Below are 17,668 nucleotides of genomic sequence, written 5' to 3'. Positions count from 1 at the left end.
CTGTCTCCAAACCTCTCTTAAACCTTCTCCAATCGGGTTTTCGGCCCTCCCACTTTCTCCTCCTGGCCTCTGATGATTAATTCTTAGCCCTTATCTCCCTTGACCCATCTCCAGGCAGCATTTGACTCAGCTGATCACTGCTACTTCCTCCTTCCTGAAGCACTCTCTTCCCTTGGCCTACAGGACACCATGCCCCCCTACTGCTCCTTCTCAGTCTTCTTGCTAACTCCTTAACTCACCCACATCTTAACACTGGAACTTAGTTCTGGAACCTCTTCTCTATAGTTAGATATTCCCTTCTTTGATGGTTTATCCAGTCTTTGGACTTTAAATACCATTCTACACACAGAAAACTCCCAAATTTATTATCTCCAGCCTAGGCTTCTACCCTGAATTCATTTAGCCAACTCTCTCCTTATACCGCCATATCAAATAAGCATCGCAAATTTTTCATTCATGTCCAAACTCAATTCTTTATCTTCCTCCCCATCTACTTCACCTCTCAGCCTTCATGGGAAAGGGGCAGACTAACTTCTTCCGGTATCCACTTATCAATCCCTTTGTGTATTAGACAAGTCACAGGTGAACAGACACTGGTATCAGATTCCAGGTGTCATCTGTATTACAGAGACCCAGACAACAGCAAGGACACAGGAACAGGCTCGTGCAGACAGGGATGTGGGGGGAAAAACCACCTATTCCAGAGCATGACTGATCGGTTACAGGAGTCTACAAATTTTACCAACTAGACACCTTATCCTAGGTCAGCTGGTACACCTTATCACTCCGACACCGTAAGATGATGGTAGGTTCCTGGCCCCTATCTGTCAAATGAGCTCTGAGTATGTTCTGTTCCCAGAGCATGTGGAGGAGGTGGTGATGAAAACTAAAGCAGAGATGAGTAGACAACATTCCCTAGTCGCATGGAACTCAGCACCGAACACGTTCTCTGCAGATACTATAAAATCAGAGAAACTTCAGGAAGCTGGAGATGGCAGTTTTCCACCAACCCTCGGATATGGCATTATTCTTTCAACATACATAAGCAAAACAGCAACAAGGCAAAAAGTGAATTCTCTGTTAACCATTTAGCAAATATTAACTATGTGTAGCTGGGAGAAGGCAACTTAAAGGAGCGTCATAGGCACTGTCACAGACCAAAGGACTTCTGAGAGTGAGGAAGACTCTCAGAAAGCATCAGACCACAGGTTGCCTCTTCTTGCCAAAAGCCAGGAAAGAGTATAAAAATCTTCCCCACAGCAGCATAGAGCACCGAGGCAGTCATAACAGATACAGCTGGCGTACCTGCAAAGCCGAAGAACAGCACGCCTCCAAGAAATGTCCGCATCTGCATGAGTTATCGACACCAGGTGAGAAGAGAAATAGCTTGATGAAAAATACAGATGAAATGTAGAAATACAGATCAAAAATACTGGACTTGAAGAGCACAGATTGGAGGAACTGCAGACAGCGATTGGGAACCCCTGCAATCTGTATATTATACTCCAGGTACCACAAACAGCAGAGAACATAAAACCAGAACGACAACAGGGAAATCAGACTCAGACCAGAATCGGGAGAAAGCCAGATCTGAGAGCCACATCTCACCCAGGTGGAGAAGGTTAGAAGTTAATAACGGAGCCACGGTAACATCTGCGGAGTGAACAGCACTGAGGGAGAAGGTGCCGTCCTGGAGAAGCAACACCTATCCAGGTTAGGAGCAATGAAAGGAATTAAACTAGTAAGAAGAGGGGAGAGTCTGCAAATGGAGGAGACCTTTGGAGAGACAGTCAAAACAGGAAGAAGCAGCCAGCAGAACCGTAGACTGCTTTGCATCTTTCTACCACAAGAGGGAGGGAAGCCAAGAATACAGTTGGAGTGTGACCAAGCCGAGTTGAAATTCTGGGAGAGACTAAATTGAGCACAGCACGCAGGACTCCAGGTTGCCCTGACGATGGGAACTCTCCCCCACCCTTACAATCATGCATGCTCATGAGAAAAGCTACATGCAAATGAAGTCAACGGTAATCAATGGCAGAGCCATACAAGGTCACAGGAGGCATTTAGGAAGGGTCTGTGCGGCAGAAAAGGGATGCAAACACCAGGGAAGCATTTAAGTTACATAGAAAAAGGTTAAACTTAGTCCACATGTTTGAGAGAGCTTCTGCGTACAGCGTAAACCTGAAGGTTCTCCTAATGGTTTGGTTATAACTGGCGCCAATAAATCTTACGTATTTGTTGTAACCACTGAATAGAAGAGGCATTGGAAAGGGAAATAGGGACTCCCTTTTCTTTGTGGTCTTTGTGAAGAAATACAGTGGCTGGGTGAATTGGGCCTTCCAGGAATAGAGGTAGAAAGGGAAATCAACACAGTTATATCTGCGTCTTATTAGCAGTGGTAACAATAAAAGGCACAGTGGGTAATTTTTCTCTATGTAGAAACATAAATGTATACATGCATCTATTTAGAGTACTCAGGTGACTAGTTGTTCATAGTTAATTCAGTGGTGTGTAACCAGTTCTAATATATATGTAAAGTTTTGTCATTACAAAATCTTAAGTTAAAATTAAGAGAAGAAAAATAAATACTCAGGTATCATTGACATGGGCTTTCAGAATCTGCACGCTTTCAACCAAGATACTAAGCATCTCTAATCTCATACTTTCAATGGGCATAAGCGGGAGAGGGGTGGTAGGTGAATTAGTCTGTACTATTTAAAAAAAAATTTTTTTTAATTTATTTATTTTTGGCTGTGTTGGGTCTTCGTTGCTGCATGCAGGCTTGCTCTAGTTGCGGTGAGCGGGGGCTACTCTTCGTTGAGGTGCGCAGGCTTCTCATTGCGGTGGCTTCTCTTGTTGTGGAGCATGAGCTCTATGTGCGTGGGCTTCAGTAGTTGCAGCACGTGGGCTCAGTAGTTGGGGCACACAGGCTCAGTAGTTGTGGCTCATGGGCTCTAGAGCGCAGGCTCAGTAGTTGTGGCACACGGGCTTAGTTGCTCTGCAGCACGTGGGATCTTCCTAGACCAGAGCTCGAACCCATGTCCCCTGCATTGGCAGGCGGATTCTTAACCACTGCGCCACCAGGGAAGCCCAGTCTGTACTATTTAAATTGTTATTTTCCCCCATCCTGGATCCTCTTTCCTTTCCAAGCTAAATGGTTGAATTTGGGTAAATTAAAAGTGTTTAAAACAAGACAACAGGTCCAAAACAGAGTCACTTATGCTAAGCCCCATGTCACCAATCCAAAACTTCATTTCAGTGTCAGCCTCTCCCACAAATGGGCTCTTAAACTAGTCAATCAGGAATCACCTGTTCAGCACTAGTGATCAGGTGAGTCATCTGCACCAGCATCTTCCTGATAAAACCCTGCCACGCCCCAAAGGAAAGTGACCTTGCCACAACTAATCCACTTTTTACTAACTTCCTGGTCCAGCGCCCTTCTGCCTATAAAAGTCTTTCATTTTTTGTACAGCTCCTCAGAGCTCCTTTCCAGCTGCTAGATGGGATGCTGCCCAATTCATGAATGGTTGAATAAAATCAATAACATCTTTGAAATTGACTCAGTTGAATTTTGGTTTCTTTAACAAAAGCTTGTATGATGTGACTCCACCATATATTGCAAGCCCTACGCCCACCAGACTGAAGAGTCCACAGCTCTGAACCTTCCTCCAGTAGCAGAAAATCCTAACTCCAGGATGTGCATCCAGCTCCTGCAATAGAGCTCTGCCTGGGCCATGCTTTACACCCCAGTTTCCTGCTCAAAGGAAGCCCAGACTTTGATGGCTCCTTCTCTTCCTAAGGAGCCAGACTTTGTCCTTGTTCCACTGGCTGAAAATTGGATGCCTTTTTCATCCAACTTTTCCTGAATCAAGGGGTAGTTATCCATCTAACTACGACCATCACCTCTGCCTGTGGACTCCTGGCTCCATGCCCTCCCCCTAGATCCAATGCTTTGGAAAGTGATGTCATTTCAAAGTGGGCATGAGCTCATTCTGCCCCATAAGCAGCCACTTTTTGGAAACCAGCCACTTTTCGGAAACCAGCCCAACAGCTCAATGAGTTCCCTCAAGCCTGGATCCAGCCACAGGGGTAGCAGGAGGCCTTCAGTAAACTGAAGTTCAATGACTGATGTCATTGTCAGAGGTACTGTGAGTCTGTGGCCCTGGGAGCCCATGCAATCAAAGGTTTCAGAGGATCTGCAGCTTGACCTCTTGTCCCTGCTTCCTCAGTAGAGCACACCTAGAGAGGAGAGCAAGTTCACTGTCTCTGTGTGACCTCCATACCTATGTTGGATAGATAATCTGAGAGAGACTGGAATTTGAAGAGAGCACCAGGAGAGCAGGGATCATGGCGCTTTTTTTCTCCCTCTGTTTCCCCAGTGCCTAGCACACTGCTTGACACATCACAGATGCTCACTAATATATGTTGAAAGAATGGATGAATGAATGAACAAAGGAACTAATGTAAGTGATGAGTGATTCCTGTTTATCTCAGTACCTTCTGAGCCTTGGCTCCGGAGGACCAACAGATCTCGTCTTTATCTTCAAATGCAACACTTCTCCCTCCAGGCTTTCAGTGCATTTATCACATCACTTAGGTGAGTCTACACATATAATTAAAATACATCCCTCCCAAAGCCCCACAAATGACACCAGCCGCTGTGGGGTCAGTGCTGTCATTTCCAGAGGCGTTTGGTTAATCTGAGTGACACGGCTTCAAGACAACCTTCACATCTCAAATGAGGAGCGACTGGACTCATCAACCTTGCCTCCCTTCCCTCCTTCCTGCCACCCCACAACTGGTGAGAATCCCAGAGTGTCCTCAAGGGTTTTCTAGGTCACACATAACCCCTGGGCTTACTGGGCATATGCTGGTCCTTGGGACTTCTTCACTGCCCTGTAGAGCTTCGGCATAATAGCCTGTGGCTCTTTTCTGCAAAGCTCTACCTGCCTGGGAGCTTGGGAATGGGTCCAGGTCAGTGATGGACATTTACTAGGTACCTACTTGTACAGGCTTTATGCAGACCCTGGCTCTTCCTCCATGGCAATCTGGTTGAGTCTCTCCTGAGACAGCATTTCCTTTCCTTCCAGTATAGATTATGTCCAGAAGTCCTTCTAAAGGGGGCTTTTTGTAAGCCACCCCATGTTCCACCCATTATTTATACAGACGGAATCAGGTTAGAAGGAAAGGTAAAGGTAGACTATGGGAGGGCAAGTAAGATGGATGATTGCTCCAAAGGGATCTGCCTTGGGGTGGGCTGGCTGTATGCATAGGAGGGTACAGACCTTTATGAGCACCTGTTTACAAAGACAATTTGCCCAAATTGCTTTGCCCCGCTAGGCCTCCTATGCATCAAAGCACACACCTCCCCACCCTTTCATTTTAGAACTTAGACTCTGCACCATGCCTTTCATAGCTTGTTGAGATCAGACTCTGGGAGGTGGAAGACACTTCAGTGGTCACCCTAACGTCCCACACAGACAGTTAGATAGCCTTGTCTTGTACACCAACTCAGAACTTTCCCAACATGCCTGATCACATGAGTCACCAGGGGCACGTGTAAAAAACGTAGCTCAGCTCACCAACTATTCAAAGCCACATGAAATCAAAATCTCCAAGGGCCTGTGAATCAGAATTTTCAACAAGCATCCCTAGTGAGTCTTACAATTAAGCATGTTACTTACGTGCATGTAATGCAATGGTTCTTGAGGGTAGCTACATATTAGAATCAGCTAGGAAGCTTTACAAAAAAAAATCAATGACAGTTCTTTACCCCTAGCTATTCCTACTTAACTTGTCTGGAGTAGAGCCCAGGCGGTGTAAATTTTTAAAGCCCCCTTCCAGCTGATTCTAATGTGTGGCCAGGGGTGTGAACTACTGGAATACCTTCCCAGACCAGTGGTAAGCTCTTTGAAGACAGCAACCAACAAATCTATACCTCTTGGTGCCCCTCACTGAATCCCACCACCATGTCGAACCAGTAGCAGAACACAACGGCTGAGTTGATCTGATTTAACTAGCAGTTCACCCATCAAAATGGCATGTAATTTCCTAACTATATTAAGAAGCTGTGTACTTAGCAAGAGGCCAAAAAACAGAGGCCAATAAACTACTAAGTATAGATTATGTCCAGAAGTCCTTCTAAAGGGGGCTTTTTGTATGCCACCCCGTGTTCCAGCCATTATTTATACAGACGGAATCAGGTTAGAAGGAAAGGTAAAGGTAGCCCGTGGGAGGGCAACCATGGTTGAGTCTACACACACACACACACACACACACACACACACACACATCCCCAGCCCTCCCTTTTCTCAGACTAACCAGCCCAAACCATGCCAGAAGCCCCATTCCATGATCCTTCCCTCCTGCTCCGGCCCCTTGCCAGCTCTACTCACATTGTACAGCACGGTGGTCCACCCTTCCATGGTGATACACTGGAAGACAGTCAGCACAGCAAAAAGGATGTTATCAAACTGGGTGATCCCATCATTGGGGCCGATCCAGTCCCGGCATTCATAACCAGCTGGGCAGCCCTGCACACCACATGGGTGAGGGGGGTCAAATCCTTCTAGAATACCTGCAGACACATTTGGAGGGTGGGGGATAAACCACGTGATGCTTAGCATGAGCTGGAAATGATCCCAGGAGGCCACAAGCATGCAATTCTATTTCCCACGGAAAGGTTTGTCCTTCTTTGTCTCTGGCTCCTACCCTTCTCTGGCATCTCTACACCTCACAGCTCACATACCATGTGTTCAACCCAATGTTTCCCAACCTCCTGTGAAAATGAAGCCTCCTCCACATGCCCCCCCCCCCCCCCGCTCTTTCCTCAGGTCACATCTTCTACCTTCTCCTGAGTCCCACGGGAATTTACAGCACTGGGTCACCCAGAAAGGTCTGAGCTGAAAGCAGAATCTTACAGATTTTCTAACTTTAGACTCCAGGATAGACCCTTAGTTCTTTCTGGGTTCCTTGGGAACAATTATAAACTACAGTCCTTTCCGTGGATCTTAACTCCTTGTTTTTATGGCCTAAATTCCTCATCTTAAATAAGACAAAAATAAAAAATAAAAATCCAACGTGGAAGGTGTCCTTTGAAGATTCTTTTCATAAAAACATGGTACCTAATTGGGCTCCTTCAACCTCTCCCCTGCTCCCTTTCCTCCTAAAGCACTCTACTGAACTTGAAAAGAACAAAGAAGATACAGGGAGACAAGAATGCCAGATCTGTGTACCCTACTAATCTCCCAAGCACCCCTGCCAAGTCATGCTCAGAACTCCCTCAGTTCTTCCACACTACGTGTGGGTCACAGCAGAGAGGGGGAAGGTCATGAGCTCGAGCATGGACGGAAAATGTCCGCAAGATCTGGAGGGCCCCAGATCTGACTCTGGACTCCTGGTCTCTCTGGCTGTGGGCCGAAGAGGCCATATACAAAGGGTAATTCTTCAGGCAGAAGGTTTTTGACATGCATTCTGATAGCCTCCTACCAAGGGATGGGGCAGCTGAGACCTTCTATTGAAATAAACTATAAACCTAAGAGGTTATTCGCTTTGCGATATCAATGCACAATGGGTATCTTTAGGCTGGTTGTGCCTCATAAAGCTGCTGACTAGGAGGTCTCCGATTCTAATTCTAGGGTTGGGATAGGACATACTTTTCCAACCAGCCTCCAAATGCCCTGAAATTACCCCAATGACCAGAGGAGAGAGGAAGGAAGAAGCAGAAGTCAGAAAATAGTGACCCTACCTGAATTGTTCATGAAGCAAGCTCGGTGCAACTTCCCACTGTAGAACTCCAAGCCAATGATAGCAAACATCAGGATGGCAAAGAAGAGCAGAAGACCAATCTGCAGAAGAGGCACCATGGCCTTCATGATGGACTTCAACACAATCTGCAAGCCTAGAAGGAAAGAAAGAGAATGATAAATGGAACCCTCGCTTAGCACCACCTGATACGGCAGGCTGACTTCTTCCTGGGAGAAGAGGGGCAAGTCTTTGAGGGAAAAGAACCATTGATCCTGAGATGATAAAGCAATTCACAAAGGGATAACCAGGATAAGTCAAGCCAAAGACTGCCATCACCCCCTCCCCTAGGGATCAATCCCTACCTCTTCTTCACCATTCCCTGATCATTTACATGCCTATCACCCTTCCCTTATTCATTGCACCCATGCTGTCTTCTGGATTCCTCTTATAGATGAAACTTATTAGAATACGCTTCTTTCCTAAAGGGAATTAGGCCCAGCCCTGCTAGGCTATAAATCTGTAAGAACAAGGACAAAGTTCATCTTCCCCACAACTCTATCTCAGACCCAGCTCTCCCACCCACTGTTGGGGAAGCAGGATTAGTACAACCACTGTTCATGAAACACCATATCCTTTGACCCAGAAATTGTCCTTCTAGGATTCTAGCCTAAGAAAATAATCAGAGATTTGAATAATGTTTAAGTAAAAAGATGTTTGTTGCAGCACTATTTCTAGTTAGAAAAAGACAACTGGAAATAACCTAAATGAATAGCAGTGTAGCAATGACTACCCAAGTCAGGGACCGTATAAGACAGACTATAATACAGATTTAGAAATCATATTTCTGAAGAATTTTTAATGTCAGGAATATCAAATGCTTATGATGGGATCCAATACCAAAAATACAGCATAATCCCAATCACATTAAAATGCACAGGAAAAAATGAATGAAAAAAATATGCTAAAATGTTAACAAAAGTTATTTCTGAGTGATAGGATAATGGGTGCTCTTCATTTTCATTTTGTATTGTTTCCTTTACTTTCCAAATTTTTTACAAAGATCTTTCATTATCTTTTAAATATGAAAAAAATCTGCTAAATTTTAAAGTGGAAGGTGATGCCAGATTGCTGCAGGTCCTCTATTTATTACTGCAGGGGCTTCCTCTCAGGAGAAATTATTTCTTGTTTATCCCTAATTCTCTTCGACCCTGGATCTGGTTGAGGACACATCAGTAAAGCTATCAGCAGAGGAGAAAGAAGAAAGGTGCTCACTAGGTATCCCTGACACGAGCTTCAGGGGCCTTAGGACACGCACAGCCCGGAGCGTCCTCAGGTCCACATGTGTGTTGAAGTGGGTTCCCGCAGTGGCCAGGATGCTGCAGATGGAGACACAGAAGGTCAAGGTTACCACAGTCTGCCTTTCTCCCCCTGTTCCATGGGGGAAGCTGGGTTAAAGAAGAATCATCAGCCTGGAAAGCACACAGAGCTGATGCCAGCTGCGTGTGGGCGCACCTGAGCTTGGGTGAATCACCAGTGATTCCGAGTGGAATTAAATTTAGCCGCATCTGGGTTTCACTTCGAAAAGGAGGAAAACTGATCATCACATTGGAATCCTAGCTCCAAATCATTAGTAAAACACAAGGTCCCCAGCATCTGTCTCATTCCTGCCCCGAAACCGTGTCCCCCACCCTCCTCTCTGCCCCTTGCCAATTTCCTTCCCCTCTTTCCAACCTACCAAGGGCCTCACATATTTTATTTTAAAATTTTCTTAGATTCCCCTGTCTCCTATCGCCTTCAGGAAATTTCTCTGGATTAACTGCAGTAAAGGAGTAACTCACTCTTCTTTACCTTGACGCTTAGAATTTTTACCAAACAAAATCAATCACTCTGATGCTTATACTTAGGGAATAACGTCACTGGTCCCCATGCAGTATTTTTATAATCGCCCCCAAATCACTGTGTGACCTGGATTTGGTTTCTTTGTTTCCACTTTTCTACTTCCACAGCCATATCCAGGAACACACACACACACAACAAAAATCCATAACAATCCTATTAGATTGTGTACACCAAGTACCTTGTCTTGAGGAGACAATTTATTTCATATAATCCCATGACACTGCAGGTACTTTGGAGAGACAAAGACACTTAAGTATTTATGACAGGTACAGCAGAAGACTAAGAGTCAGAAGAACTGGGTTTCAGTCCTGACTCATGCACTTGTGAACTGGGTGCCTTGAGGCCAGTCAACCTCTATGAGCCACACTACCCTCATCTACAAACCGGGGGAGTACCATGGCCTAGTTACAAAAATAAAACGACACGGTATTGAATGTTATGAGTGTTCTGTAAACTATAACGTGCAAAACAGACATTATATCTAACACAAATGTTAATAATATTGCCTTTACAACTTTGTCTAATTTTAGTCTTCTTTCTGTAGGGTAGTGCTTTTTCTTCCTTACAACTTCCAGGACAATTTCAGCTATGTGGAACCATTGGGGAATGACTCATTCAGAAAACTGAGTTTTCTATATGGTCAAAGGGTGGCAAGAATGATTTATTTCATTTAATTATCTTAAGGGGCTTTGGAGGACGGGGGAGAGGTTGGTTCAGCTGAGGGTAAAAAGGGCCTGGACACATCTCGTGGCTGGCCACGCGAGGCCCCTGCACCGTATTTTTGCTTCTCTCTTTGACGTTAGCTTTACTTTTCTTCTCTTTCCCATGTCATCAACCCTGTTTCTCTGACACTGGACATTCAAGATACCTTGAAGTCCCTTTAATACGTGAATGAAAGGTTTATGCTCTATTATCTCTAGAAAGCAGATATGGGATCAACAGAGACAAATTACGCAGATCCAGATTATAATCACGAGCAGTAACTTTGATACAAGCAGTGCTGGCCAACAGCCAAGTGGGCTGCTTTATGTGGTAGTGACTTCCCGACATTCGAAGTATTCGAGGACAGACAGAAGAACTCTCTTTTACGAAGGTAAGAGGGTTCCAACATTGGGTTGAAGGTTATTTAAATGACCAATAGAGATTTCTTTCAACCTTAAGATTCTATAATTCTATATTGATCCAATCTCAAAATCAGAACCAGAAAGAAAGTTTAGTCTCATAAAGCATCTCAGGAGCTAGGTTTTCTTTGTCTCTCCCAACCCAAACTTCCATCCTCTCATCTTAAAAGCAGGGAATTTAGGAGACACTGCATTTGACTCTATCTTCCAAGGCCAAAGAGTAACATTAGGGAGGGGAGGGATGTAATTTCTAGTAAGTAGGAAAAAACTGAAGAGAAGAGAGAACAAGGAGAAACATGGAAAATAGGAGTGAAAAACAGGACAGAAATAGAAAAAAAACAAAGGAAAAAAGAGAGAGAGAAAGAGAAGCTTCAAGGATAGGTACAGTGATAGAGAAGCAGAACCCCAGGAAAATGGTGTCACTGCTCCCCTGATTCTGCTAACAAGGGAAGGAGCACTGTACTCTCAGTCTTCGGAGGGGCACGCATGGAGGCTGCTTTCCCTCTGGTTCGCTGTCTTACAAACATAGTGGATAGAATCTGCCCCGTTCAGAAACCAGAGTTCTGTTTCCTAGGATACCCAGATACATGTGAGATGCTCTTTCATATCATAAGAAGGGCCGCTGAAAATGAAAATCTCCTCCCCAGCCCAGAGATGAACAAGGTACATTTTGGAACACAGAGGTAGGAGGCCAAGGACGACATTAAAGGGCAAGAAGGCACAGGTGTAGAGAGAAAAAGAAAGCAGTAGAGGGAAAGGAGAATGAGAGGATGGGCAGTGAGCAAAGGAAATGTGGAGATGAAAGCAATAAGGGAAATAAGAAGAAATGAAAGCTGGTGGAGAAGCAAATGTCAGAGAAACAGGGATGATGACATGGGAAAGAGAAGAAAAGTAAAGTTAACATCAAAGAGAGAAGCAAAAATATGGTGCAGGGGCCTCGTGTGGCCAGCCATGAGATGTGTCCAGGCCGTTTTTACCCTCAGCTCAACCAACCTCTCCCCAGTCCTCCAAAGCCCCATCACACTTCAGGCAGGGCTGTGCGCCTGTGGCCCTGTGCTCCCCTGGCCCTCAGAATTTTCTTCTCTTTCATCCAGTGCAGGAGGGCTGTCAACTGAACCTCTGGCTGCTGCACATTGGCCACTGGCTGCCTGCTAGTATTCAAATCATCTTTGAGGGCAGGAATCACAATTTGGCTCCCCGATCCACCTGTCAGAAACAGGAGCAATGGGATCCTTAGAGGAAAAGATAATTAAGGAAAAGGGCCCTATTCTGAGCTCCCATAAAATTCCGTGCCCATCGCCATCACTGCCCTTACCACGTCCCAAAGGAAGTCTCTGTGTTCTCATCTGTCTACCCTCTGAGATCCAGAGCATCTCACCTGGAGACACTGTCTTCCTCATCTCGACAGGCCCCACACCTAGCCCAGGGTCTGGCAAGTAAAAGGTGTTCAATAAATGCTCAAAACTGCACTGATGAAAGTAATAAACGTGTTGAAGCAGAGACCCTAGAACTTATCAATGAAAAGATTAGGATAGCACGGCTGATTTGCTACCCAAACACGCGCCTGTGTGAGCATACAGGAGTGCACTGGAAATCTGGCCTCGAGCATTGTAGGGTCTAATGAGGATCTTCTGATGTACCGCTAAGACTCCTGCTCTCAAACAGATCCCACAGGGCAAGATCTGCCCAGCCCTCAGTGGGAGAGTTAGAGAGGGAGGGAGGAAAGAGGAAGACTCAAAATTCAAAGACTTGCCTCCTAGCAAAACCCAAGTACTGAAGAGTACCCAGCTCAGCACAACTCCGAGCCTTGTCCGGAGCAGGCCTGCGCGAGAGGCTCTGGGTAAGTGAACCAGAGGAAAAGGCCCTGGCCCTCAGTCTAGTGGAAGGAGACAGACACGGAAATGAAATGATTATAATTCACCGTGAAGAGTGTCAGAACAGAGGTGTTTACAAAGTGCTATGAGAATGGGAAACACCGCGGTGGACAAATACAGAGCTTACTATCTGCTAGCATTTTCCAATATGTTATCTCATTAAATCCTCCAAAATATCCTGATATTACTATCGACTCCACTTCATAGGGGAGGCAACTGAAGCTCAGAACAAAATTAAATTTCTAATAAATGGCAGGAACAGGCATTAAAGTTAGTTCTCCTGTGAGATCAAAACCCATCGTTTCCCTCTCTGCCATGATGCCAGGCAGCGTCTTCTCGGTCCCAGGCAGCTCCGCTGTTCCTTAGTCCAGTGAGTTGCTAAAAATATCAAGGTTGCAGAGTGTGGTCGCCAAACAAGCCAGGGAACTTGGTTTCCTCCATTCCAAGGCCACAAACTGCTACCTCCTACAGACTTGACAGCAATCATTCTCAGGACCAGCAAGGTAGGAGGCTCCTCGCACCCCAGGAGGTGACCGCCCGCCACAGTATCTACACACACACACAGGAAGGGACACGTGCACCACAAGGTCAGAGCGAGGCCACTGAGGAGGAGTTCAGTTCTGAGTTAATAAAAGCTAAGCTCTCCGCCGTCCCAAGAGGCATACGCATGTGCTCTTCAGGAGTGAAGGCTGTGTTCTCCATTCCTTTTGTCACCATGAGCACAGAGCCTGGTGGAGAGCTCTGGACACAGAGGGGGGCTTAATTACTACTTTATCCCCCAAGCAGAGGACAGTCAGACAGCAAACAAACTTCTGACCAGCACCAGCACAGAGACTGTGTTCTATACGCTGTGAACGTTCAAAAAGTGTTTCCTGATGGATGTCAGGGCTCAGCCCTGCCTCTATCGTTTTTGCTTGTAGGTGTCATGTCAGCAGGTAAGAAGAGAATGGAGGCCGATATGATTCTGAGGGTGTGGCCTGACCATCACACAGTGGCACGGCACAGCAGATGATGGGAGTGATGCTCTGGGCAATTATAACCAGGGGTCTCTTCCCAAGTCGTCACTCAAAGAATTCTTCAGCGCTGTATTCCTTCTGCCCTTGGGGTTCTGCCATAACCTCCTTGTCGATCCAGATCTAACAGTCTCTTTGCACACATGTATTTCACTATACACTCCCATGGCTGAAGGTGCCCGGAAGCATTGTACAAATATTACACTAAAAATGATTCATTGCTTATCTGAAATTCAAACTTAACTAGGCATCTCATATTTTAATTTGCTAAATCTGGTAACTCTACTTCAGTGGTGACCAGAAATGACCAAGTAAAGAGCCTCCCTCTCAGTGGTTGCCCCGGCCCCAAATGAACATTCAACTTTTCTTCTGAGAAGAGACACAAGCCCAGGACTGTTAGCATCAGGCCTAGAATTCCCTCCTGAGCTCCAGAAATCACCTGTTTTGTCTCGGACCATATAAATCCCCAGGGAGAACCTCATTAGCATTTGAAAGCCAAGTTGTTGATATCTGTGCAAAAAGACTGATTAACAGTAGCAAAAGGTGTTAGGTATTTATCCAGCCCATGTTATGAGGAGACCCAGAGGAGGCAGGAAGGCACCTAATTCAAGTTGGATTCCAACCCAGAGTTGACTCAGGATATCATTTCCTTGGGTAGTCAACAGAAATGAGTTGCTGTGTTCACTTAAAACTGTTCCCTGGGAGGTTGACGCCTTCATCTCTTTTACTATGTTATCTCCAGTGAGGCACCAAAGTCCATCATATCTTTCCTCTACTGCATCTCTTGGATTTACCTTTTACTCTCCAGCCTAGCTCTTGCCTGGAATGCCCTTCTTATGCCATCTCTCTCCTGCCTCAATAATATGATCCAGACTTCAGGGCCCAGATGAAATCCTGCCTGTCCTTGAAAAAAGGTCCACAATCAAGAGAGACTTGAACTAGGATTCTGAGAAAGTAGTTGAGCCCATGCTCTCCAGTCATACTGGCTGGTTTTAATACCAGTTCCATCACTCACACTAGCTGTGTGGCCTTATGCAACTGTCTCTCTGAGCTATAGTTTTCTTATCTGTAAAATGGGGACAGTGCCTCCCTAAGAGGGTTGATGTTGTTTAAAAGAGGTTGCTTGTAAAGTTCTTCACACAGCGCTGATTTACCACATAGGGTTCCTGGTTGAAAACGACAGAAACTAATTTTAGCCTTCTTAAGCAAACAAACCAAAAAAAAAGTATATTGAGACGATATCAGGATCTCACAGAACTGAAGGTATATTGGAAGACCAGGCTGGGAAAACAGAAAAGCAGGAATCTTTGTGTAGTTGGCTGAATAATGCTTCCTAAAGATACCCAGGTCCTAATCCCTGGAACCTGTGAATGTTACCTAATATGGCAAAAAGAAGTTTTGCAGATGTGATTAAGGATTTTGAGATGGGGAAATTATTCTGGATTATCTAAGTAGGTCCTAAAAGCAATCACAAGTGCCCTTATAGGTGGGAGGCACAGGAAGACTTGACTAGAAAGAAGGCAATACGGTGAGTGAAGCAAGATGCTATGCTGCTGGCTTTGATAGATGGAAGAAGGGCCCACCAGTCAAAGAGCACAGGAAATACAGCTCGAGAAGCTCAGAAAGACAAAGGAATGAATTCTCTCCTAAAGCCTCTGGTGGGAGCACAGCCCTGCTGACACCTTGATTTTGGCCCAGTAAAATGGATTTTGGATTTCTGACCTCTGGAACTGTAAGAAAATTAATTTTCTTTAAGCCACCAAGTTTGCAGTAATTTGTTACAGCAGCGATAGGAAACTAGTACACTTGGCAAAGGTCAGAGAATCCAGGACATCTGATTCTTAGGCCACTGTGGATATTCTTAGGAATATATCTGCCAATGAAATCTAATGTCATAATGTCACTAGCTTAAAAGTCATGTGGAAAAAAGCCATGTGGTTGAGCTTAAGTCACATGTCCCCTTATACCTCATCTGGCTGCACTGGGACAGTCCTCCACCACTTCCAAGCAGAGCAAGACCCCTAGCAAGAGCACAAACAATAAAAGATTCTCCCAAAATGGAGATCAGGGACCATGGAAGAAGCTGGATATAGGATAACTACAAAAAACAACAACGTCTATTAAGTAATAAATAGGTGTTGTGGAGGAAAAAGAGAAAGAATATATTTGTTTTCTTATCTATAAAATGAGGTGGTCAGATAGAGAGCTCTCTTGGACTCCTTCACGCTCTCACACTCTGTGAGTCAAAGCCTACCCACATGGTGCTACACCCCTGCAGCTCACACCAATCTCCCCTTTCTCTGACCATCCAGAGGGCTGCACAACATTTAACACTTGATTGCATACTGTTCTTGCATCTTAGAACAAAAGTCTGATCACTAATGATAATTAGCTGGATCCTCATAACTCAGTTCAAAGCCAGCTCCTTGATAGCAGGAACTGCCTTTCACATTTCCATCTACCACGGCCCCTTCCCTAACAATATGCAACAGTGGTGCCCAAGAAATACCCTTGACTCAGGGATAAATGAGTACTAATACATCCCCCCATTGAGATGGATTGGCTGGACTTGTCCATGGAACTGTGAGTGAGCCCACAGGCACCTGTACATGTAACTGGACATCCATCTAAACCACACGTGCACATAATGATGATCTATCAAAAATCTACTGAATTACACCTTATGTTTGGCTCTCCGTTTCTTTTTAATGAATTACTGAAAGTGTGATTTGATCTGGGAATCAATTTCTAAACACTTTACATCATCTAATCAAAACCAAAAATGTCAGCATATATTAAATTGTTTACATGGAGACAAGTCTCCCCTCTCCAACATTCAACTTGACCAAAATATACTTGAGGGAAGAGAGTGAGGCTGGGAAAGAGACAGCAGGGGTCAGGCCCAGCCCAGTCCCCAGTCTCTGCAAGCTGTCTCCTTTTCCTCCCCAGCCCTTATGCTGGGGCCCCTTGATCCCATTCAGGCTTAGTTCCATCCCAGAGCCCAGAACCCATCTACAATCTACTGATACGTATTGAGTGTATGCCATGCAGGAGATGCTGGCATTACAATGGAGAACAAGGTGGAGATGGTGGTTGTCCTCATGAATTTTAATGAAGAAGACAGGCACTAAATAGATCACAATTATAGGAAGTGGAAGGTCAGGAAAGAAAGGCATATGAGGGAAGTGGAAATAGCACATGAGCTCAAAGGTAAGGTATGAGTGGCCAGAGGAAGCAATGTGGGGAGAACATCCCAGATGCAGGAAAAGGCACGTGCAGAAGGCCCAGAGGCAGAAAGGAGACTGGCATACTTGAAAAATTCAAACAAGGGCTTTTGTGCCTGGAACCTAGTGGTCCAGGGAAGGATGGAGAGTGGAGAGGCTGCAGAGACTAGAAATAATCTTCTCAGGTCACAGAGATACCCTCTGGTCATGCCAACTAAAGAGGCTGGGCCCCTCTCCAGCCCAGAGGGTGCACCTAGATTAGTCTAAGCAAATTAGTCTAAGCAAAAGTCTAAGTCCATTGTCCCGAGTAGTGACTGGTTAAAGAATGAGCAGGGGATGGAACTCAGGCCTTTGGTGTAAGGGAAAACATGCTGTGGGGCTTCAACTGACCCATGTTCTTAGAACAAATGTAAAAGCATAAACAGCAATGATTTTCAAAGCTTTTCTGACCACAGCCTACAGTAAAAAACATATTTTACATCACAAGCCAGGGGGCATGTGCATATATAATTGTATAATGCTTCATAAAATAATACCTACTCTTTCTATGTGTAATACATTCATATTTTCTCTTCAGTTCTTCTTTTCTACCTTGTGTTTAATGCTGGTTGCAACCAACTATATTGCTTTCATGACCCTCTAATGGGGTTTGGCCCACAGTTTGAAAAACCCAGATATAGAAACCAGCCAATACACACGCTCACTCTCTCTAAGGAGAGGATGAGATGGACCAACATGAATTGCTGCTTTAATAGTACCATTCTTGGTGTTTTCCCAGAACAATGAAACAG

At 45.0% G+C, this 17,668-nt stretch overlaps 1 protein-coding gene across 3 annotated transcripts in view; it reads right to left on the bottom strand.

Moving 5' to 3' along the window:
* CACNA1E (calcium voltage-gated channel subunit alpha1 E) overlaps positions 1 to 17,668 on the bottom strand; it is a 303,256-nt gene that overhangs the window by 203,923 nt on the left and 81,665 nt on the right. For all 3 annotated transcript variants that reach the window (XM_068538402.1, XM_068538403.1, XM_068538404.1), the window contains exons 4-6: positions 9,019 to 9,122; positions 7,748 to 7,900; positions 6,396 to 6,577 (exon numbers count right to left, since the gene is read on the bottom strand). In XM_068538402.1, the coding sequence (XP_068394503.1) occupies positions 6,396 to 6,577; positions 7,748 to 7,900; positions 9,019 to 9,122 (439 nt within the window). The remainder of the gene's footprint in view (positions 1 to 6,395; positions 6,578 to 7,747; positions 7,901 to 9,018; positions 9,123 to 17,668) is intronic.

The sequence above is a fragment of the Eschrichtius robustus genome, chromosome 3 (genome assembly GCF_028021215.1).
Source record: "Eschrichtius robustus isolate mEscRob2 chromosome 3, mEscRob2.pri, whole genome shotgun sequence".
Classification (NCBI taxonomy): domain Eukaryota; kingdom Metazoa; phylum Chordata; class Mammalia; order Artiodactyla; family Eschrichtiidae; genus Eschrichtius; species Eschrichtius robustus.
Note: the sequence above shows the minus strand (reverse complement) of the source record. Positions and strands in the feature narration are given on the sequence as shown.